The sequence below is a fragment of the Kogia breviceps genome, chromosome 2, assembly GCF_026419965.1.
Source record: "Kogia breviceps isolate mKogBre1 chromosome 2, mKogBre1 haplotype 1, whole genome shotgun sequence".
Lineage (NCBI taxonomy): Eukaryota > Metazoa > Chordata > Mammalia > Artiodactyla > Physeteridae > Kogia > Kogia breviceps.
Genome location: NC_081311.1, coordinates 119,430,821 through 119,454,715, shown reverse-complemented (window position 1 = coordinate 119,454,715; position 23,895 = coordinate 119,430,821). Strand labels below are relative to the sequence as shown.

General features: G+C 35.8%; 2 protein-coding genes across 4 annotated transcripts in view; one reads left to right on the top strand and one right to left on the bottom strand.

The window, feature by feature from the left end:
• The window catches only part of ORC4 (origin recognition complex subunit 4), a 93,507-nt gene extending 82,735 nt beyond the window's left edge, over nucleotides 1-10,772 (top strand). For both annotated transcript variants that reach the window (XM_067025979.1, XM_059054326.2), the window contains exons 11-14: nucleotides 7,039-7,147; nucleotides 7,853-7,948; nucleotides 8,034-8,101; nucleotides 10,326-10,772. In XM_067025979.1, coding sequence (XP_066882080.1) covers nucleotides 7,039-7,147; nucleotides 7,853-7,948; nucleotides 8,034-8,101; nucleotides 10,326-10,514 — 462 coding nt within the window. In that variant the 3' untranslated portion in view covers nucleotides 10,515-10,772. The remainder of the gene's footprint in view (nucleotides 1-7,038; nucleotides 7,148-7,852; nucleotides 7,949-8,033; nucleotides 8,102-10,325) is intronic.
• A 3,221-nt stretch (nucleotides 10,773-13,993) lies between these two features.
• Nucleotides 13,994-23,895, bottom strand: part of ACVR2A (activin A receptor type 2A) — an 87,466-nt gene continuing 77,564 nt past the window's right edge. For both annotated transcript variants that reach the window (XM_067025977.1, XM_067025978.1), the window contains 3 exons: nucleotides 21,524-21,662; nucleotides 18,385-18,515; nucleotides 13,994-17,291 (listed from right to left, as the gene is read on the bottom strand). In XM_067025977.1, the coding sequence (XP_066882078.1) occupies nucleotides 17,097-17,291; nucleotides 18,385-18,515; nucleotides 21,524-21,662 (465 nt within the window). In that variant the 3' untranslated portion in view covers nucleotides 13,994-17,096. The remainder of the gene's footprint in view (nucleotides 17,292-18,384; nucleotides 18,516-21,523; nucleotides 21,663-23,895) is intronic.

The following is a 23,895-nucleotide window of genomic DNA, read 5'->3' as shown; positions in this document are numbered from 1 at the left end:
ATAAGGCAACTGCTAACAGCTCTAAAAGAGGAAATTGACAGTAACACAATAATAGTGGGGGACTTTAAGACATCACTTACACCAATGGACAGGTCATCCAAAATGAAAATAAATAAGGAAACAGAAGCTTTAAATGACACAAAAGACCAGATAGATTTAATTGATATTTATAGGGCATTTCATCCCAAAACAGCTACACTTTCTTCTCAAGTGCGCACGAAACATTCTCCAGGATACATCACATCTGTGTCACGAATCAAGCCTCAGTAATTTTAAGAAAATTGAAATCATATCAAGCATCTTTTCTGACCACAGCACTATGAAATTAGAAATCAATTACAGGGGAAAAAAACATTAAAAAACACAAACACATGGAAGCTAAACAATAAATTACTGAGTAACCAAGAGATCACTGAAGAAATCAAAGAGGAAGTTAAAAAATACCTAGAGACGAATGAAAATGAAAACACGACGAACCAAAACCTATGGGATGCAGCAAAAGCAGTTCTAAGAGGGAAGTTTATAGCTATACTATACTATATATATATGTACATACTACATATACTATATATATAGTATATATATATAGCTTATATGTACTATATATACTATAGCTACCTCAAGAAACAAGAAAAATCTCAAATAAACAATCTAACCTTACACCTAAAGGAACTAGAGAAAGAACAAACAAAACCCAAAGTTAGCAGAAGGAAAGAAATCATAAATATGAGAGCAGAAATCAGTGAAATAGAAACAAAACAATAGCAAAGATCAATAAAACTAAAAGCTGTTTCTTTGAGAAGATAAACAAAATTGATAAACCATTAGCCAGACTCATCAAGCAAAAGAGGGAGAAGACTCAAATCAATAAAATTAGAAATGAAAAAGGAGAAGTTACAACAGAAACTGCAGAAACACAAAGCATCCTAAGAGACTACTACAAGCAACTCTATGCCAATGAAATGGACAACCTGGAATAAATGGACAAATTCTTAGGAAGGTATAACCTTCCAAGACTGAACCAGGAAGAAAGAGAAAATAGTAACAGACCAATCAGAAGTAATGAAATTGAAACGGTGATTAAAAATCTAACAAGCGAAAGTCCAGGACCAGATGGCTTCACAGGTGAATTCTATCAAACATTTAGAGAAGATCTAACACCCATCCTTCTCAAGCTCTTCCAAAAAATGGCGGAGGAAGGAACACTCCCAAACTCATTCTTTGAGGCCACCGTCACCCTGATACCAAAACCAGACAAAGATCCTACAAAAAAAAGAAAATTACAGACCAATATCACTGATGAATACAGATGCAAAATTCCTCAACAAAATACTAGCAAACAGAATCCAACAACACATTAAAAGGGTCATACACCATGATCAAGTAGGATTTATCCCAGATGTGCAAGGATTCTTCAATATATACAAGTCAATCAATGTGATACACCATAGTAACAAATCTAAGAATAAAAACCATATGATCATCTCAATAGATGCAGAAAAAGATTTTGACAAAATTCAACACCCATTTATGATAAAAACTCCAGAAAGTGGGCATAGAGGGAACCTACTTCAACATAATAAACTCCATATACGACAAACCCACAGCAAACATCATTCTCAATGGTGAAAAACTGAAAGTATTTCCTCTAAGATCAGGAACAAGGCAAGGATGTCCACTCTTGCCACTATTATTCAACATAGTTTTGGAAGTTCTAGCCACAATAAATCAGAAGAAAAATCCAAATTGGGAAAGAAGAAGTAGAAGTGTCACTGTTTGCAGATGACATGATACATAGAGAATCCTAAAGATGCCACCAGAAAACTACTAGAGCTAATCAATGAATTTGGTAAAGTTTCAGGATACAAAATTAATGCACAGAAATCGCTTGCATTCCTATACACTAATGATGAAAAATCTGAAAGAGAAATTAAGGAAACACTCCCATTTACCATTGCAATAAAAATAAAATACCTGGGAATAAACCAGCTGGGGAGACAAAAGACCTGTATGCAGAAAACTATAAGACACTGATGAAAGAAATTAAAGATGATACCAGCAGATGGAGAGATATACCATGTTCTTAGATTGGAAGAATCAACATTGTGAAAATGACTATACTACCTCAAGCAATCTACAGATTCAGTGCAATCCCTATCAAATTACCAATGTCATTTTTTGTGGAACTAGAACAAAAAATCTTAAAATTTGTATGGAGACACAACAGACCCCAAATAGCCAAAGCAGTCTTGAGGGCAAAAATGGAGCTGGAGTAATCAGACTCCCTGACTTCAGACTATACTATAAAGCTACAGTAATCAAGACAATATGGTACTGGCACAAAAACAGAAACGTAGATCAATGGGACAAGATAGAAAGCACAGAGATTGACCCACTCACCTATGGTCAACTAATCTATGACAAAGGAGGCAAGGGTATACAATGGAGAAAAGAGAGTCTCTTCAATAAGTGGTGCTGGGAAAACTGGACAACTACATGTAAAAGAATGAAATTAGAACACTCCCTAGCACCATACACAAAAATAAACTCAAAATGGATTCGAGACCTAAATGTAAGACCAGACACTATAAAACTCTTAGAGGAAAACATAGGAATAACACTCTTTGACATAAATCACAGCAAGATATTTTTTGATCCACCTCCTAAAGTAATGGAAATAAAAAACAAAAATAAACAAATGGGACCTAATGAAACTTCAAAGCTTTTGCACAGCAAAGGAAACCATAAACCAGGCGAAAAGACAACCCTCAGAATGGGAGAAAATATTTGCAAATGAATCAGCAGAGAGAGGATTAATCTCCAAAATATATAAACAGCTCATGCATCTCAATATTAAAGAAACAAACAACCCAATCCAAAAATGAGCAGAAGGCCTAAATAGACATTTCTCCAAAGAAGACATACAGATGGCCAAGAAGCACATGAAAAGCTGCTCAACATCACTAATTATTAGAGAAATGCAAATCAAAACTACAATGAGGTATCACCTCACACCAGTTAGAAAGGGCACCATCAGAAAATCTACAAACAACAAATGTTGGAGAGGGTGTGGAGAAAAGGGAACCCTCTTGCACTGTTGGTGGGAATGTAAATTGATACAACCACTATGGAGAACAGTATGGAGGTTCCTTAAAAAACTAAACATAGAAGTACCGTATGATCCAGCAATCCCACTACTTGGCATATACCCAGAGAAAACCATAATTCAAAAAGACACATGCACCCCAATGTGCATTGCAGCACTATTTACAATAGCCAGGTCATGGAAGCAACCTAAATGCCCCTCAACAGACGAATGGATAAGGAAGATGTGGTACATATATGTACAATGGAATATTACTCAGCCACAAAAAGGAACAAAATTGGGTCATTTGTTCAGATGTGGATGGATCTAGAGACTGTCATACAGAGTGAAGTAAGTCAGAAAGAGAAAAACAAATATCATATATATTAATGCATATATGTGGAGCCTAGCAAAATGGTAGAGATGAACCAGTTTGCAGGGCAGAAGTTGAGACACAGATGTAGAGAACAAACATATGGACACCAAGGGGGGAAAACCACATTGTGGTGAGGTAGGTGGTGTGCTGAATTGGGTGATTGGGATTGACATGTATACTCTGATGTGTATAAAATTGATGACTAATAACCTGCAATATAAAAAAATAAAATTACATTTTAAAAAAAGACCATGTGATGCCAGATTAAAGGAGTGCAGGCCCTGCATACACCCTGATCCTTATCAGCAACCCTGGCCTTGAACCATTGTTATAAAACTCCTCACTAAATCCTCCTGGGTTGGGACCCACAGTTTTCGAGGGCAGGAGTCTGCTGTCTCCCCCTTTTCCTGGCATAGCAATAAAGCTATTCTTTTTTACTTCATCCAGTACTTTGTCTCTGAGATACAATTCAGCACCGGTGCACAGAGCCCGAGTTTTGCATCCCAACCGTAAAAAAAATAATAATGAAAAATAAAGGAATGAACTAAGAATATGAGTGCAAGCAATCCACCAATGTAGAATCCTCCATGAATGACTTATAAATTGCAAAGATATTTAACCTCTCCAGTAGTTAGGGAAATGGTACAATTTAAACTTTACAGTTAAACCTTTTGTTCTGCCAGTCTGGTGGGTGTCAAAAGTTTATGTCTGAAGATATGGTGACTATTGCGTTTATTGCTGCTAGTAGTGTTAAATATGTTTAGGTACTTTGGAGAGCAATATGGAAAATTAGGTATCTAGAGAGACTCAAATACACAAGAAGGCATGTACAAGATTGTTTATTGCAGCGTTGTCTATAACCCCCCCCAAATGACAGATACCCATCAATAAGGGAAAGAGTAATTAAATTGTACATATATACAAAGGAATATAACAGAAAAAAAAAGAATAAACCAGAATTGACATCTGGACATAGATGAATTCTCATGACATATGTTTAGTGAAGAAAGAGTAGCATTAAGTACAATATGGTATTTATATAAAACTTGAAAATTACTCTGTATTGTCTAGGAATACAACGATATGTAGTAGAAGGATGAAGACTTGCATGATTTTTTTGCATGGAGAAGAGTAGAGAGTCCAACCCGGGCAAGAGACAGGGGCTTCAACTCTGTAAGTTTATATTTTATAAGCTGAGAAAGGGGTCATGGATATTCATTATATTATTCTCTTGCCTTTTTATATGTCAAAAATTTTATAATAAAAGGAAAAAGAAAACGTAAGAGAAAGGGAAGGAGCTATTGGGTACCTGGATCCCTCCCAGTATGGGGAATGAAGGACAAGGATTACCAAACTTTTTTGTTCAGTTAAGGACCCTGGATCCTGGTTAAAAAAGGGAGAGAGTTCAAGGCAAAAGAAATAAAAGCAAAAATAAACAAATGGGACCTAATCAAACTTACAAGCTTTTGTACAGCAAAGGAAACCATAAACAAAGCAAAAAGACAACCTAAGGACTGGGAGAAAATATTTGCAAATGATGTGACAGACAAGGGCTTAATTTCCAAAATATACAAACAGATCATACAACTTAATAATAACAACAATTAAAAAACCCAATCGAAAAATAGGCAGTAGACCTAAATAGATACTTCTCCAAAGAAGGCATACAGATGGTAACGGGTACATGAAAAGATGTTCAACATCACTAATTATTAGAGAAATGCAAATCAAAACTACAGTGAGGTACCACCTCACACCAGTCAGAATGGCCATCATTAAAAAGTCTAGGGCTTCCCTGGTGGCGCAGTTGTTGAGAGTCCGCCTGCTGATGCAGGGGACGTGGGTTTGTGTCCCGGTCCGGGAAGATCCCACATGCCGTGGAGCGGCTGGGCCCATGAGCCATGGCCACTGAGCCTGCGCGTCCGGAGCTGTGCTCCGCAATGGGAGAGGCCACAACAGTGAGAGGCCCGCGTACCGCAAAAAAAAAAAAAAAAAAAAAAAACACATAATCAAATAAATAAATAAAAAGTCTACAAATAACATGCTGGGGAGACTGTGGAATGTAAATTTGTGCAGCAACTATGTTGGTGGGAATGTAAATTCGTGCAGCTGCTATGGAAAACAGTATGGAGCTTCTTCAAAAAACTAAAAATAGATTTGCCATGTGATCCAGTAACCCCACTCCTGGGCATATATTTGGACAAACCTATAATTCAAAAAGATACATGCAACTGTATGTTCATAGCAGCACTATTCACAATAGCGAAGACATGGAAACAACCTAAATGTCCATCCATCGATAGATGAATGGATAAAGAAGATGTGGTACATATATACAGTGGAATACTACTAAGCCATAAAAAGAATGAAATAATGCCATTTGCAACAACATGGATGGACCTAGATAGAGATGATCATACTAACTGAAGTAAGTCAGAAAGAGAAAGACAAATACCATATACTATCAATTATATGTGGAATCTAAAATATGACACAAATGAACTTATCTACAAAGCAGAAACAGACTCACAGACATAGAGAATAGACTTGTGGCTGACAAGGGTGAGAGTGGGGTGGTGGAGGGATGGACTGGCAGTATGGGATTAGCAGATGCAAAATATAGGTAGAATGGATAAACAACAAGGTCCCACTGTATAGCACAGGGAACTATATTCAATATCCTGTGATAAACCATAGCGAAAAAGAGTGTATATATATGTATAACTGAATCACTTTGCTATACAGTAGAAATTAACACATTGTAAATCAACTATGCTTCAATAAAATAATTTTTTTTAAAAAAAGGGAGTTTCTAGTGTTAATGTCCTAAATATTACATGGCATATATTTACACTAAGAAATTACTCATTGTTTACCTGGAATTCAAATTTAATGAGATGTCATGACTAAATTTAAATAATGAGTCGATTATATTTCAATGAAAAATAAATTTTTAAAAAATTAAGTAAAATTTAGATGTTAGGAAATTACAAATAAAGAAATCTTCAAATGCAGAAGTTTTTGTTAGTCATTGGACAGAGAACTTGCTACATGGAGGCAACTTGTCCTTGCTTTCAAGGAGAGTTGTTTCTTGGTATAGTTTTGTTTTTGTTTTTTTTCTTTTTAATACAATTGAATATAAAGTAGCTCACTTCTATCACTTAAGACTAACCTGGATTGGTTGATTGGGTGGCAAGAAAGTTTTTACAAGTCACACTTCTGCCTTTTTGGTTTGGTTTAGTCAGGGGCTTTAAATAGTAGTCTTACTTATTTTGGGTCTCTTCTCACCCTACTCCTTTTAAAATATTTTTTTTTTTGAGGAGTTGTAAACAAACAAGATATGCAAGTGGAAAGGGGTAGAGAGAGCATCAAGAACTTTTCAATGTTTTACATTTATACAGTTACAAGGCATATGAATTGAACTACTGTATTTTAATAGAGCTAAATATGAGAAAACCTTTCCCAAGCATTACTATTTACTGTTTCATAACTCTCTGAATTAAGAAGTTTTGTTCAGTAATATGTCCAAAGTGCCTAAGTAAATATGTAGTTGTTTTTCTGATCTGCATTTCCTTAGATGCTTGCTTTAAATCGTATAACACCATCACACCCATTTATGACTGCAGCAGATCTGATGGAGGCAAACCAGCTGTGTAGCATGGACTCTAAAGCAAATATTGTACATGGTGAGAAACCTGCTTAATTAGTAGTTTTTTAAACGTTTGAGTTTATATAATGGTATGATTTTCAAAATTATAATTAACTGGGTATAGTATTTTATATACAGAATACTTTTATATCCATACGTCCTTTAACTCAGCCCTTTAAAAGGTATTGTTCCTCCCATTTAAAGTGAAAGAAACTGCCTCCCTTGCTACATTGTAAATCCAGCTGAGACTGTATTGCAGGGTTCTCATTGCTAATGGAGAGCATTGGCTTTTAGCCGTTTGGGGTTCACTATCCCTTTTGAGAATCTAATGAACCTTCTCCTCTCCAGGAAAAAAAAAAATAGATATAATTTCCAGGGAATTAGAGATTCTGAATAATCGAGAGCCCTATGTAATTTTTAAGTTACATCATAATTGCAGCTCTGTTTTATGTGGTTAAGTGTTAGATAGTATTGCCTCGAATCCTTGTACCATCTCTGGAAGTTTAGGAAGATCCTATTTTACATATATGAAAACTGAGCTCAGGGAGGTTGAGTAACTTTCTTAAGACTATTCAGATAATAGTGACTGAAACACATTTGAACCTAGAGGGGTGTCTTGACCTCCCTCCACCCCTCAAAACCATAATCGTTCACTTTATCCTTCTATTTGGAGGAAAATTATTTCAATCTTATGTATCAGTAAATAAACTATACCTCATAGTTTGTTCCCCTTTTATTATAGGTCTGTCAGTCTTGGAAATCTGTCTTATCATAGCAATGAAACATTTAAATGACATCTATGAAGAGGAGCCCTTTAATTTTCAAATGGTGTATAATGGTGAGATGAGACATTGGTATTTTCTAACACTACTACTCCTACTGCTTATTTGACGCTACTAATGCTGTCATTGCTTTCTGTCCAGAGTTTCAGAAGTTTGTTCAAAGGAAGGCCCATTCTGTTTATAATTTTGAGAAACCTGTTGTCATGAAGGTAAGATTTTAATTTTTAAAGGCTTATTTTTACATCTGATTTGATTGTGTATATCGTAGTTGCACTTTCATTAATTTTGAAACATTAGGTATTGTCATAGGAATTTTATTCAAAACAGACCAAAAAAAATCAATCTAAAAATGAAATGTTTGAATCATTCTGAAGAATGCAGCCAGTTCTTTTTACAGTTTTGGGGGTATACTGCCCTCTACTGTCTCTTCCTAGAAGCGGCATTGTGCAAAGGATCTACTCATTACAGTCATAACCCTATCCCTTTATACCTCTAAGGTTGGCTTTATAATCTCAGCAGTGAAAAGAGACCGAATGAGTCATTAAGAAAACAAAAAGCAATCTCATTGGCTGGTGAGGGTATACAGAGAAAGTCTTGTTAGGGGTGAGGCATGAGTTTTAAAACTTGAGGAACTTTTTTCTAGCATACCATTGTCCACCAGAAATATGAGCCACATAATGTAATTTTAGATTTTCTAGTAGCAACAAAAAAGTACAAAAAAAAAGTGAAATTAACTTGGACAGTAAATTTTATTTACTGTACCAAAATCTTTTGATCTATAGTCAATATAGAAAATTATTAATGAAGTTTTTTTTTTTATTTTCTTTTGTGTTAAACCTTTGAAATTCTGTGTTTACATTTAAAGCACATCTTAATTCACTGAACTATTCATTGGAAATAATTGCTCTTTAGATTCCTTCAATTATTTTTTTTAGATTCCTTAAATTATTTAGCTGAAGTAGATTTACATTATGAAATTGTTTCATAAATACAGATTTTCTAAGTGTTAGTTTTTTAATTAAACTTAATAAAAATTAAATAAAATTAAAAATAGAGTCCCACATTTCAAATGCTCAAGAGCCCCGTGTAGCTAGTGGCTACCTATTGGACATCACAGCTCCAGAGGACTTTATGGGAAGAAACACCTTTTTTGATTTTTTTTTAAGCAGTGGACCCATAACTTCTTTAGCATCCTTTATAAGGGATTAGTAGTCAATTTTATTTCTTACAGCAACCAAAAAATGTGAGATCAGGGCATTGCCATTTCTTCAAAACAATAGGAAAAGTATTTAGAATACTGGAGGTTGGTTTTTTCCTCTGTTCCTAATGTCCATATTTGTCTGGTAGTCATAGCTTGTGGTAGTTGTATGAGTGGAAAGGTTTAGCTGAGCACTTAAATTTTTATGAGTAATTTGAAGCTGCTCATTTCTACATTTTAATTAAATAAGAAGGTATTTTGCTACCTAGAAATATTTTAAATCTCCTCAGTTTTATTCAGCCAGTACCTGCAGCCTCTAGTATTTTCTCATTTTCAGAAATTAATGGTGTCTGAACTGTTTCTCTTTTCATCAGAATTTTTATAGTACATAAAGAATATATTCCAACAGTATTTTTCACAATGAGGCTTAAGAATAGAAAGTTCATAATCTATTTCAGTGTATCAGTATTTAATGGTTAGTAGGTCATGATTTAATGGGGTTTTTTATATATACATTAATAAAATACCTAAGACAACAAACATGGTTAGAAAAGACATAATACATGAATGTTAGAGGTTAGAGGAAGCAGACAGTAAAGAGCCCTATTAAGGTGGGGAAGATGAAAGAAAGGGACTTTCTGACAGGTCGTAGTGGTCTCTGTCAGACTTCTTAGGGAAACAAGAGCTTGTCTTCTCCTCCATACCAGTACCACTCTGCTGAATCATTTATTTATAGGATTGGCTGAACAAGTGTACTCCTACGGGTATTTCCTGCCTCCCTCTCTTTTTACAGCTATATTAAACTTTTACACAGCAAAGTCTTACAACGGTAGAAACAAAATGTAAAGGTGAATTTGAATAACCTAGGCAATTAGTCAAAAACTACTGGTCTTATCAGATCTTAGGTTTTTATAGAGAACTGGAAACTGTTAAGTGCTAGGAGGAGATATGACATAGAATGAGGTTAGGAACAAAAACCATGCTGTACAAACTGAATTAAGTTTGCCCTGTTTGTATTCAATGGTGCAGGGACGGATAACTGTATATTGACACTGCCTCGTGTGATGTGTGAAGTTTTTATGAGCTTGATGAGAGTTGTTTTTGAACTTTACTGATACCTATTAAGTTTTGTTTCCTGGTACTCTATTCCACAACTGACCAAAATCCTAACTGTTCTCTGAGTTAATGTTGTTTACTTCCGCTATTCAACCTAAACTATTTCTTTCATCTTTCAGGCCTTTGAACACCTACAACAATTAGAATTAATAAGGCCCATGGAAAGAACATCAGTAAATGCACAGAGGGAGTACCAGCTGATGAAACTACTTTTGGATAATACGCAAATTATGAATGCTTTGCAAAAATACCCTAACTGTCCTACAGATGTTAGGCAGTGGGCAACATCCTCCCTAAGCTGGTTATGAATATAACCATGGCTTCAGTTGTGGAGTTTCAGGCATACTTCTCTAAAGAATGTTGTCCTTTAACAAGATATGTTATTACATTTTCTTATATTTATAAAAATGTATTTTTGTATTTATGGGAGACTGTTACACATGTAGCATCATGCCTGTGCCTTGCCTTTGAGTCACGGCACATGAGCAGTTACATGATTTATAATTCCAGTAATTTAGATTGTGTTGTAGGTAGTTCAAAAAAAATAAATATGACTATTTTAGGGATTGAATCATATGCTTATTTAACACTTGTGAAGTATTTATGTGGTACATTTGAAGAGTTCATTTCAACCCAGCAGCCAGATGTTTTTACAAACCTTAAAGCAGTAAAGAAACAATGGTAAGAGTTGAGGTGTAATGAGTAATCTTTTGGTCCTTTGGGAGGTGCTGCAGTTTTTCTGTATTCATGGAAATTTGGGATTCTGTCCCAGACCCAGGTCTTCTAGTTCAGGAGACTGATCAGTTTGGCTAGAAGATGGTTCACATGGAAGAAAAAAGCAAAAGGTTTGAACATTTTCTTCCAGGCTTCTTAAAATATGGTACTCATACCATCTACAGAAGAATCTTTTGTAGCATGTCTTAAAATGCAGATTCTCTGGCCTGTTCTAGGGACTAGCATTTCTTTCTGACACAGGCAGTTTAGGGGATCCTGTGAACCCACCCCCACAGATAATGGAAAGTGTATGACGGTGTTAACTAAACCTGCTTGTATCAAAATGTGGAGCCCTAGGAGGGAGGAATGTGGGAATGGCAAAGCATCAGGAATCCATAACTAATGCTGGTATATGTTTAAAGTGAAATTTAGTAAGCATTCGTTAAGTGTTAGTGACTTCATTTATTCAAAAATATTTGGGGCTTCCCTGGTGGCGCATTGGTTGAGAATCTGCCTGCCGATGCAGGGGACACGGGTTCATGCCCCGATCTGGGAGGATCCCACGTGCCGCGGAGCGGCTGGGCCCGTGAGCCATGGCCGCTGAGCCTGCGCGTCCGGAGCCTGTGCTCTGCAACGGGAGAGGCCACAATAGTGAGAGGCCCGCGTACCAGAAAAAAATTGTCTATTATTTTCATGGAAGGTTTACTAAAGACAGACTCCCTATCCTTGTGCAGTTTGTAATCCGTTTAACTGTCAAACACCTTATGATATTTAGTTAACTGTTGTTTACAGGTGAGAAAACGAGTAACACAGTAGTGGCCCTGTCCAGAGGATTGACAGACCCTGGAATTCAACTCATTTCGTTGACACCGAAACTCAGTAATGCATTCCTTACCATGTATTTTTAAAAGTATACTCAAAAACTATTTACTTGGTTTTTAAGAAGTATTGCATTTAGAATGGAATATGAGATTTCTGTGCATAAAAATAGCTCTTTAGTAGTTGCAACCTGTTCTTTGCATACCGGCAAAGAACAAAGTTCTTTTTTCTACCGGCAAAGTTTTCAGATCACTGTCATTTACTTTTCAGCAGTGTATTATGAAAGCTAAGGCTTGCACCCTGGTTCTATGCAATGGTCTACAGATTTTTAGGGGATATTTTGCAAAAATACTTCCCATGGTGGCATCCCTATTACCAGAAGCAAGGATTTTGCACTTGAGCTAAGATTGTCCCTTTAAAAATTCTTCTCAACTGTTTAGAGAAGTACCCTCTGCTTAAAGGCACTGACCATAAAAGCACCCAAAGAACTGGCTTGAAGATTGCAAATTTTTATCAGTTTAAGACGCCACTAAAAGGTTGAGAGCCCTCACCTGCCTTACAGAAAATCCATCAGTATCAGTGAAAGAGCTATGAAACACACTGGAAAAAAATAGGTTAGCAGAAGTCATACAAATGAAACATGTGCCTACATTTCAAGGGCATTTTTTTCAGAGGAATGTTGATGTTCCCCTTTCCACATTCCCTAATACAGAGAAGCTAAATATACTTAAAATTTTTTTAACTAACTTCATCTCTTAAATTGCTTAAACCATCATGAATAAAATAAAAACCAAATCTGAAAAAGCCCTAGTAAAAAGCTTTTGAGAATAATGTAAACAAATATGGCTTAAAGATATTTTCATTTACTAGAGGAGGAATGTAGCCTGTTAACAGCACAATCAAAAGACTGAAAACCAGGTAAGGAGGAATGTTAGCGCCATCAGTGCAGTTTTCACTCGTGTGATTCCCTCCAGGTGCCCTACCAAAAACAGGATCTTATTAAGAAAAAACAAAGTCTTTCCAATTTTGTGGACATGCATGTGAATGGTTCTGAGGAGTTAAGAGCTGTTGGTCCAAACTTACCATATCATAATGCTATATATGTTGATTATATACTGTTAACTGTCTGAAGAATCTGTTTTGCAGAACAACGCTGTGGAAACAGTTTCGGTCTTTCCGTAGAGATTCCTTGCAGATTCCACCATGGTTTGCATTTTCATTTGATTTTAGAAGACAACGCAGGTTCTTTCAAACCACCATAACCTAAGTGTTGCCCTTTCCTTCACCTTTACCCTGTGTGAACTGTGACGCTCAGTGTGACAAGGCAGGGCTCTTCCACCCCCACTTTCTTCGAAAGTCACAGGATAAACAAAAGAATTTACAACACTAAAAATGTAAATGAATGCTAGCTTCCTTGGTGATCTCTCTTAACCGATTACCCTAAGTGAAAATACCAGAATTCTTCTGTTCAACTGGTAAACTAGTTATAGTTGGGAAGAGTAGTTTATGTCTTTGATATCTATTACCTAAGCCACTTTTAAAAAATCTCCGTATGAAAAGAGAAGGTAACTAAGGCCATTTAGCCTCTCTTAAAATTGGCAGGACCAACATATGTAGTTTAGTGGGAATACAATCTGCTTACACAACAAAGGAGGGAAATGCCACAACTGACAAACCTCCCTTTCACCTATCCCCATTCTTGCAAATCTCAAGGTGTAAGCCTCACTATAAATTATAAAGCTGCTGTTCCCCTCTTTAAGAACGTATAACTAAAGAAAAACTTCATATGCAAATCATACCATATTTATTTGTTTATTTAACTTGGGAATGGAATGGGGATAGCATACATTTTATTTGTACAATATTTAACAATCACTTATCCAAGGTGGGGTTTTATGGGACTTTTTTTTTCTTTTTTAACTTTTTGTTAAATACTTGCAGAAAAAATAGCAAGTACAATTTGACAGTAGTACAACAACCTGTGCCCAAAACACTGACAAGAAATACAGAGTAAAGCTAAAATAACTGTTTACCAATATTTTGAGAGGTAACAAATAGGATATGGGTTGAGACTGCATAAAAAATGTACTGCTGGTTGAATATCTGAGGTAAATGATGTTCAATTAAGATGCTACTTGTATCATTTTGCCCATAAATCAGTAAATAATTTTGTGCACATTATACCAAATGTTCCTAAAAAGTCGTATTTTAAAAAGGTAAAAAAGAGAAACTGGAAAATATCTGTGGTGAAGCATTTTTTTAAAACAGTAATCAGTTTATTCCACTGAACTATCATCTGGCCAGGATTTTTTCCCCTACCACCTGCATTTTACTTAAATGTAGCTGTTACCTAGGAGTGAGGAAAGGGGGAAGAAGAGATTCTTTTTAGTTTCATGATATATGACTCATTTTTAAGTTCTAATTTTTTTCCTGATTGTATTTTCAAAACATCACCATGAAGGATAGTGCAAGTTCACAGGACCAACAATTGTGAGGCACAGTCTCTGTTCTGGAATTCACAAGGTACCTGTAATAAACATTCAAACAAGAATCACACATCACATGCTAAAAACTTCCTAGCATCTAAAATACATACAAGAGCTGTGCAGGGCATAAACTTCGAATAAAGCCAAACACTGGTTAATCCATCAGTCCTATGGCAGTTGATCATAAAGCATTCCTTACACGGAGATCTGGGCAAGGTAAAGAGTATAAGTTAGAGCAGCAGTTCTGATGGGTGTCATAAAGGCAAAATACAAGACGAATCATAAGGAGCACCATACACATGAGGAAAAAATTACTGGGGTCTCAGTGTACCCCAAAACAAATCATTTTTCTTTTTTTGATCTTTCTTTTTTTTCAGTATCCCTAAGCTCAAGGTTTTTATTAACTTGCCCACTTATACTGACTGTAAACCAAACATGAAAATGCCCTGCAAAAGAAAGTTTTAACAAGACTAGGTATCAGGATAGGTAGTCACTGGAACATTCTTATTTTACTGCTTATAAAAAGTATTTTTCTGTCAACGCAATTCTCAAAAGGATACAGGTTTTAAAACTGGTTAGCTAGAGTTAAGTACAATACCCAGGATTTCTAAAAATTTTTTCTAACATGAAGAGAAAACTTTATTTTGTGAATAAGTGGTCTTATAAAGTTTATCTCTAAGATTCACATAAGCCAAACATTCATCATAATATTCCCTTTTCTTTTGATTTTTTTTTTTTTTTTTTTTTTTACTTTTAAAAACAGGATTGTTCACAACAGGTAGAAATTAGTCTTCAGGAGATTAACAATTTTCATGTATGAACATTCTCATCATTTTCCCTTCTTAATTAGTTTCCAAGTAGAAGCAAAACCAAACCAAGAAATTGAGAAGCCAAGTACTTTTTGAAATAAAGGTGAACTCAACATTGAAATGGGAATTCTTAGAAATACAACAAAGCCTTGGGTACATTACGTGACCAAGAGCACAAAGTTCTGTATGGTGTGTGGCACACAAACAACAATGCTGTTACTCTTCTTTCCCTCCCTGCTTAAAGGAGTCTGTTGACCTATGTATTATTTATAAATAATATAATTTATTATTCCCAGAGATTAAGTGCATGTTTTATGTAAAATGTAGTGTACTGTGTGGTTAAATAGCCATTTGAAGATAACACATTCACAGTGAGCTCCTGATAGTGACATGTAAAAAATTCTTTTATAAAATTAATGTATGGATTTTAAAATGACCTGACAAAAGTACATAGCATAATACTGGCTATTTGTTGGTCATCAGTAATCCAGAAATTCAGGAAATTAATATTTTACTTTGGCCTATAAATTTGAGAAAGAATCCAATTATATTCTAATGTAATATTGTTTTGAAAAGCACTTTGGCACCTACCTACCGTCAATTCCATTTTCTTATCAAAGATAAGGCATGAACTATCCTAAACTAATATCAGGGTTAGTTGTAAAAGCAATTTGTGGGAGGAGGCTAAGCTATGTTACCTATATCAACATTGGTTACCTCTAAATGTCATTGCATATTTTAAGTTATAAGTTTAACTTGTTATCCCTGATTTGTTTTAAAGCAGTAACATCTGAAATCTGTGCTTAAAAATTTAAATCTCTATCCTAGGATAATTCTTGACATATCACAGACATCAAATATTACTCTGACAAGATGGCACCAAGCAGAAATATAGTGATAAAGTTACAAGTCTCAAAGCAGAGAGTGAGGAATTCTGGGTAATGACACTTCCTGAGGTGATCCTAAAACAGTGATAAAGAATGTCCCACACACTGTTTGGTGAAAAGAAATACACTACAATTTTACATATATAAATAGGAAAAAAAAATCTATTTTAAAAGAATAAAAATGAAGAGCTTTCCAGTGTTACAGCTCACTTTAAAAAATTTAAATCATGCTTTAAATTTTCAAATAGTCCCCAAGCACAGCACACCTAGAAAAATATGTAGGTAAGTATGCAACATTTTGGGAACTGGATATAAGATGAAGCTTTAAAATATGGGAGAAAGAGGGGAAAGACACCATTTTTTCATTTCAAAAAACACTTTTTTTTCCTTAAATCACAAGCTAGCACAAGAAAAGCTAAAACACTGCTTTACGAATGGCCACTTACTGTTGGCACTAAGCATAGCTTACCTTTTTTCTTAAATAACACAGTGAATTTGTAATACCTTGTTACAAAACGGGTCAATTTATTATTCAAATTTTGTTAGTGTTTTCAATTTTATAATTTAGCAACCGTGGAACTGAGGTATACCTTGTTGAGGGAGGTTAAAGTAATGCTTGGAAGCCTCTTTACTGTACCCCACTTAGATGACTTTGTTTATGTACACAGAACAGCAGCACACTAAACATTCACAAGCTGTGTCATATTGGCATTACAATAGTCATTTATAGAAACACAACAGCAAATGCAATAAAAACAAGTTACCCTTTTTAAAATCTGAAATGAAAAGTTTTTGATTTAAAAAAAAATAGCAGTAGTTCATTTTAGGAATTAGTGTCTTCGGACAGACATTAAGAAATCTGATGTCAGTTTTCAAACACTTGATTAGCCAGGTCCAAAAAGATCCTTGATTTGGAGAGGGCCACATTCTTCATGTACACTTCTTCAAAAGTTTCTTTTTAGAGTTTGCAACTTTTCTCTTAGTCTCATGTCCTTCATGTCTCTGCTACAGGCAATGCCATTAAGTCTCCCAGAGCCACCTTTTGAAACGAGGGTCTTCTTTCTGAGATGTCCAGGAGACATCCTACTCATTTCACACAGAAAATAAACTGTAAGCAGTTTCGTTAGCAGCTCCAGTTCAGTCCTGTTTCTCAGTGTGTACACATGGTGCAACCATCATAGACTAGATTCTTTGGGAGGAAAGTCAACATTTGTCACCATCGTGACCACTGTTACAATGTCCTCTGTGGTAATGATATTTGTTAGTCTTTGCATCTGAGTAATTCTTTCACCTACACATCCAGCTGATAACCTGGCTTCTGCGTCGTGATCCCAACATTCTTCTATCGTTTCACAGAGCATTGCCATTCCCTAAAAAGGAAAAACACATTCAAACACCACATCAGTTTTTGTTTTCTATTAGGAAATAGACTAAAACTCTCACAAAGAAATAGCTATTTTTGTGGGTTAAAGAAAGTTTCAAAATTAGCCAAGTTTGATATTTGTCAACATTCACTTTTGAGCATCTATTATTATATGCAGACACATGGAGAAAAGCACTGAGAGAAATCAGTATTTTTTCTGAGCGTTGGGACTCAGAGCAGGTGATTTTTTTTTGGGGGGGGGGGGAGTATAATTTCTTTACAATGTCATGTTAGTATCTGCTGCACAGTGAAGTGAATCAACTATATGTATACATATATCCCCTCCCTCTTGGGCCTCCCTCCCCTGGACCCAATCCTACCCATCTAGGTCTTCACAGAGCACTGTTTCTTTAATTCCAAAAATTCCTGACCATTGTTCATAAACCAGGTAATTTAAATGCTAACCTCTGAATTGGATTCAAAACCAAGGCTTTAAGAAGTTTACCAATTTTTATTGTTTTCTTAGTTAATATCAGCATTTCTACCTTGCAGTTAAAGTAGGAAAAAAGGTTAGAATGCCAACCTTAAGGATTTCCCACCTGGCTTTATCCACGTTTCTAGTTATATCTAGACAAAAATAACCAAGGCAATTTTGTTCCAGCCTTCACCTACCTAGTCTCTTAAGTTCTTAAGAACTTGAAAATCATCCAGTCCCAAATCAAAATGCAAAAACTGTCATGGAGAGGAGAAAACTGGGCGCTTCACTTTCTTAAATGACCTGGGAAGGTGGTGATCAGCAAGGCTACCCGACTATCCGCAGGCTCAGAGCCAGGCACCCCTCCCCCTGGGAAGATCTCCAAACGGGGGGCACACTCATCTGCACAAGACCACAGAGCTGAGCACCCCAAGGCTCTGACCTCACCATCTCCCTCACCAGTGTACATAGCCTTAATTCTGTTGTTTCTAGAACTCTAGTTCAGAATATTCTGTATGAAGACCACCACATCAGAAAAAAAGAGAATTGTGCAGAGATATCAATCATTCCTCTGAAAAACATTTTTTATTGGAAATTCAAGTGCAAAGCTAACTATATAACTTACAGCATGTTTCTGCCAATAATCTCTTAGAACAGGCCTCTTTTTTTTATGCACAACAACTTCCTGCATGTCTTCAAGAGAGGGATGCTGGCCAATTTCCTCCTCAAATGGCAACATGTACTCATCTACAGGTCCTGAAATGTAAAAAAGGGGGAAAAATCATTTTAATTCAAATCTTCCTAACTTCCAAACTAGAACAGGCTTTCTAAAACACACTCTGTATCACCTTTTCCCAACTGTCATATGCTATAGTGACAGGAAACAAACGAACGCTCAACTGTACTTATACCGCAGTGTGATGCAAACTTTAGAGGAAATCAGAAAGTCTGTAATTTGGCGTGTAACTCCGCTAAGGACTGTGAAAGGAGCTTTTTTACCTGTTGTATAAGTAATGCCTATCTCTGTTTGTATGCAGCACATAGGGAACCATGGATCTCTGCGTATTAAGGACATAATAGCTCTTTAAGGTACCCACTCCTCTTGCAATTCAGATCAGACTGTAAATAGGAGTGCTTTCATCTCTGAAGATTTGGGGTTTGGTCTGCTATAACCATCTTTATTCTGACATGCCCAAACCCCCTACACACTCCACATGAGGAATTACGTACCCCAGAGTCACACCTCTTCTCTGCCCTCAGAAGAGCTGCCAGATAGTTTTTTAAAAATCACAAATGTACTCTACAAAAAGGGTTTCCAACAAGTCAGAATGTGCCTTCACAGACAAGCAAGATTTATTCTACAACATGTTCCTTTTTTTCTTAGGCCTACTCAAATATACAAATTCAGTTAGGAGTTCGTAATATCTAATACTTGATGAGCACTTAATGCTGACCAGGAGCTTTATATTATTTACTTCCATTTTATCTTCACAGAGTGAAGGTGGCATTACCCTATTTTACAGATAAGAAAGAAGCTCAAAAAAAAGTTCCATAATCTGCACAAGGGCATACAGCTGTTAAGTGATAGAGTTGGAATTTGAATCCACCTCAGTGACTCTAAAGTCTGTACAAGTTCTCGAAACACACCAAATACTCCTGCATAGAATATAAGTTATAAACAGCTGATCAAGAAGGAGGACATCTAACTCAACCCTGTCTAAATATAAGAATCCTTGATGGCTGATAGTCAGTCTCTGCTGAAGCATTTCCAATCACTTAGAGTAATGATATTCTAAGGTGTCTGTTTAACCCTTGCTACTCAAAGTGTGGTCCACAGGTCAGCAGCACTGCCACAGATGGGTAGCTTGTAAGAAATGTAAATATCAGGCCCCACCTCAGACCTACTGAGTCAAAAATCTGAATTTTAACAAGATTCCCGGGAGTTTGGTTTGCACATTGAAGTTTGAGAATCACTGAACTGAACCATCAACAATTAGCCATCAGAAAAGTTGAAAAGCACTTACATTAGCAGTGTTCATACTGTCCCCTCTGCTTCAATTTCTGACTTGAATCAGAAATGCCTGACTCTGCAATTGAGTATCTCATAGCACGTGCAAGGCATTTAAGAAATTTAAGCATCTATCCTATTCTTTTTCCATAAAAACTTCCCTTATAACCTCTCCTCCCCACCAACAAAGCAAGTCCTCACACCTCTAAACTCCCATAACACTCCCTTAACATTTCTCAGGTATTAACATTCATCCAAAAACATTTACCTATGTAGACAATTCATACTTACCTTACTCTGGAGTTAACTGTCCAGGATACATTTTATCACCTTAAGTAAACTGTATATTACTTGTGTATCCCCCATAACACTACATCCAATTGGCTTGCTTTGGAGAGTTCATATTAATGAAATTTTTAAGAAACATATTTTCCTGTAACATCTGCCATCTAACCTACTTGTGCCACCATAAATGCATGCGATAAATACATTTTTTCTTCCACTTTGAGCCGAAACACACTGAACAGCTTACTCTTCTTCCTATAGACTTCTAAGCTAAAATTATATCCAAACTGCTTCAACCTTTCTTAGGTTCTGGATCCATTCCCATGCCAATTTTGGAAGAATGAATGGCTGTCCATTCCTGAGCACTTTCCAGTAAATTCCCTTTAAAAGCAGAGTATCCCAAATCAAGTTTCATATACCAGAGGTAGTCTGTCCTACACTGAGAAAGTATTACAGTACTCAGAAAATATTCTTATAAACATAGGTTAAGATGGTTATACCTTTTATAAATTAAAATTTCAAAAGATCAAACTAATTTACTTGGTTTGGGAGTTTAATAGGAAATTTGCCTTATATTCTCATATCCAAAAAAGTGTAGTATAATTGGAGAGAGTACAGACCTTCCGAGGAGCACAAAAGACAGAATACCTACAATGCTATAATTCCATCACACTAGGAATATAATATGCAGGTTTATAATGAGTCAATCAATGTAAATATTTTTTGGACTTGAAAAGGACTTCAAGAACAAGAACAAGGACCCAAGGTGATGTGCTAGGGAATGTAACTTATGTTCACAATAATGTCTACATCAGGTCAGACTTACAAAGCTTTAAGGAGGCAGAATCTAACGTGGTATATAACACACACTCAGTTCTGGGTCATGGAGGATAAGATGGTAATTCAATCCATCACGGGAGGGCTGAACAGACAGCCTGAGTATCCTGGGAGGCAAAATCCCCCGACTCTATATGCACCTCCTCTCACCCAAGAGTTGACTTTAACTCTTAGGTGTCTCAGGACCCTCGTGATCTAACCAAAGTAGCAGCCCTCTCCCTGAATCTGGATCAGAGTTTCAAATCTTGATTTCACCACGTATCAATCACTCTGCAGCTAAAACAGACAAGCTATTTAATTTCTACTTAAAATTTGAGCGTCAAATTCCTCACAACTGAGGTGATAATTACCTCCAATGTTGTTTTAGGAAATAAGCTAAAGGTATGTAAAGTGCCCAGCAAAACATCTGGCAATGGTAATGGATCAATACATATCAGTACCTTTCCTCTCCTGCCCTCCCCATCCCCTGCCTCCTGAATTTTCTTTATGCTACCACCTCTTGGAGTCTATTTTTTTAAAATTGTACTTCAAAATATTACCTTTGAGAGTAATCGACCCTTTTCATACATGTGTAGTAGGTACAGGTATACATATATATGTATATGTCTTTTAAAAAAAATAAATGTTCCCTTACCATCTGCAGCAGTACAGCGAGAAGCCAGTTCCCACAGGACTAATCCCATGGCGTACATATCTATCCTCAAAAATGCATCCCTTTGGAAGTTTATAGCACCCTCTAATACCTCTGGAGCCATATACCTTCGGGTACCAACCTGAAAAAGATGTTGAAAGCAAGCAGCTCTTACTAACTTTGTGAACTAACATTTTATGATTTTGTAAAGAGAATCAAAGCCAAGTGTGCTCTAATATCAGGTAAGATAACTAAATTATGACTACCAGAATTTTATTCCATTTCAAGTAATACAACAGCCAAGACCCTGGAAACTGGATGCAACCATCAGTAGGGACTGCTTAAATAAGTAAGAGTACTATGCAGCTCTTAAAAAAAAACATGAGGTAAATCTATAAGGACAAATATGGAAAGATTTCTAAAAATACTGTAAAATGAAAACAGCAAAGAACAAAGCAGTATATATACTAAAATCCCTTCTGGATACACTTAATAGATACATCAACAGACATTATGCTGGTCTAGGCTTCGACTTTTTCCCCCTTCTGGAGGTAATCACAAGAAACTGAACAATGGTTATTTGTGGAGAGAGGATGAACAGAGAAAAAAAGCTGCATACTTTTCAACTGTACATTGTTTGAAATGTATCTTTAAAAAAAAATACTCCTTTTGAGGGTTTCTCTTTCTCTGTACGAAAAAAAAAAAAAACCTAATAAACAATACAAAACATAAAACGAATTAGCCAAGTAAAGGATGGATAAACTTTTTAAAGTTCTGTTTCCACAAAATCTATGTATTTGTTTCTTCATGAATTCTGTCTTAAATTCTTTATTGATATCTGTCCCTAACAATCTGGTATTTCTTAGTAATGTAACTATGGTTAACTAAGCTAGCACAGCTAACTTTTGTTGGTGCTTGACAAGATTAATATATGAACACTTAAATAATTTCTGTGAGAAGTAATTTCTGTGAGATAGGTGGTTAGATTAATCCACTTGAGTTTAATAGGTCTAGGGAGCAGCCCAGATACTGGTATTTCCAAAAGCTCCATTGTTAAGTGACTATGACCTATAGAGTAGAAGTTGTGCAATTATCTGCAAATATACACATAAAGAGATGTTTAAGAAAAAATAAGGATAGATCACTAAGACGCTGAAGTTCAAAAACCCGAAGTTTTTAATTCATTTAATAAGGAGAACACTTTAAAGAAAGGGTAAAAAGGTAGCTTTGCCTTTTTTGCTACTTTAAATAACTATTTTAATTGTACTGTAAGCAAGCTTTTCCCCAAAATCTACTGAAGATAAATGTATGCCTTCCAAAGTACTTCTTGTCTTATGAAATGATGACATCTTCCTTTTTAGTATAAATGTCCTCTCTTTTATAAACTGATGATGATATTAGAGAAAAATGTTTTTTTTTTTCCAGTGTTCTTTGCAATATATAAAATACACAATAACAAGCATTTTGAAACTTTCTGGTCCATGAAATCTAAAGTCAAGGAATCAGTGATGTATTACTCATTGTTTTATATATATATATATATATATATATATGTAATTATAATGTATTATTAGTTATTTTTACCCTCATCATGTAAGCCAATCATGAGGGTATTAAAAGATATGAATGAAGGGAGATTAGTTTGGTGCTTTGCCATGACCTAGAGGGGTGGGATAGGGAGGATGGGAGGGAGGCTCAAGTGGGAGGGGATATGGGGACATAGGTATGCACATGGCTGATTCACTTTGGTGTACAAAAGAAACTAACACAGTACTGTGAAGCAATTATACTCCAATAAAGATTTAAAAAAAAACTTGGAAAAAAAAAAAAGACATGAATGAATCCCCAAATTCTTTTCTTAAAAAGGGGGGAGGTTTATAAGGTACCAAAGGGTTAAACTCTTCCCAAAATTTAGTCTTAAGGTAATCAAACAATCAGCTCAGAAGCCTGGTCCTAGGCTTCCTGCACCATCTCCCATCTCAGTTACATTCTCCACAAAACTGCCTTCCTTCCCAAATACATATGTTGTCAACTTTTCTAGAACTATGACTGCTGACTAAATTCTTAAATCATTAGTCAGTGTTGCCAAAATTTGTTGTGCTGTGTTCTTGGAGGTCAGTAGGACACACTGGGCAAAAAGAAAGCCAAGAATCAGATGATCAAATAATTTGCCTGATTTGAAAGATGAAGTAATGATTGTGCAAAATCATTTGGCTTTGTAAGGAAATGTCACCTTTCAAGTCAAACTGGTTTGAAAACACATTTCCTAGAGCCTCAGTTTCTGAGAATAAAACGTATGGATAATGTTCTTTTCCTCTTTGGCTTCCTTAAAGTCTCCCATTGCTGAGGTCTCTGTCCAGACCTTGGTTAGTAGA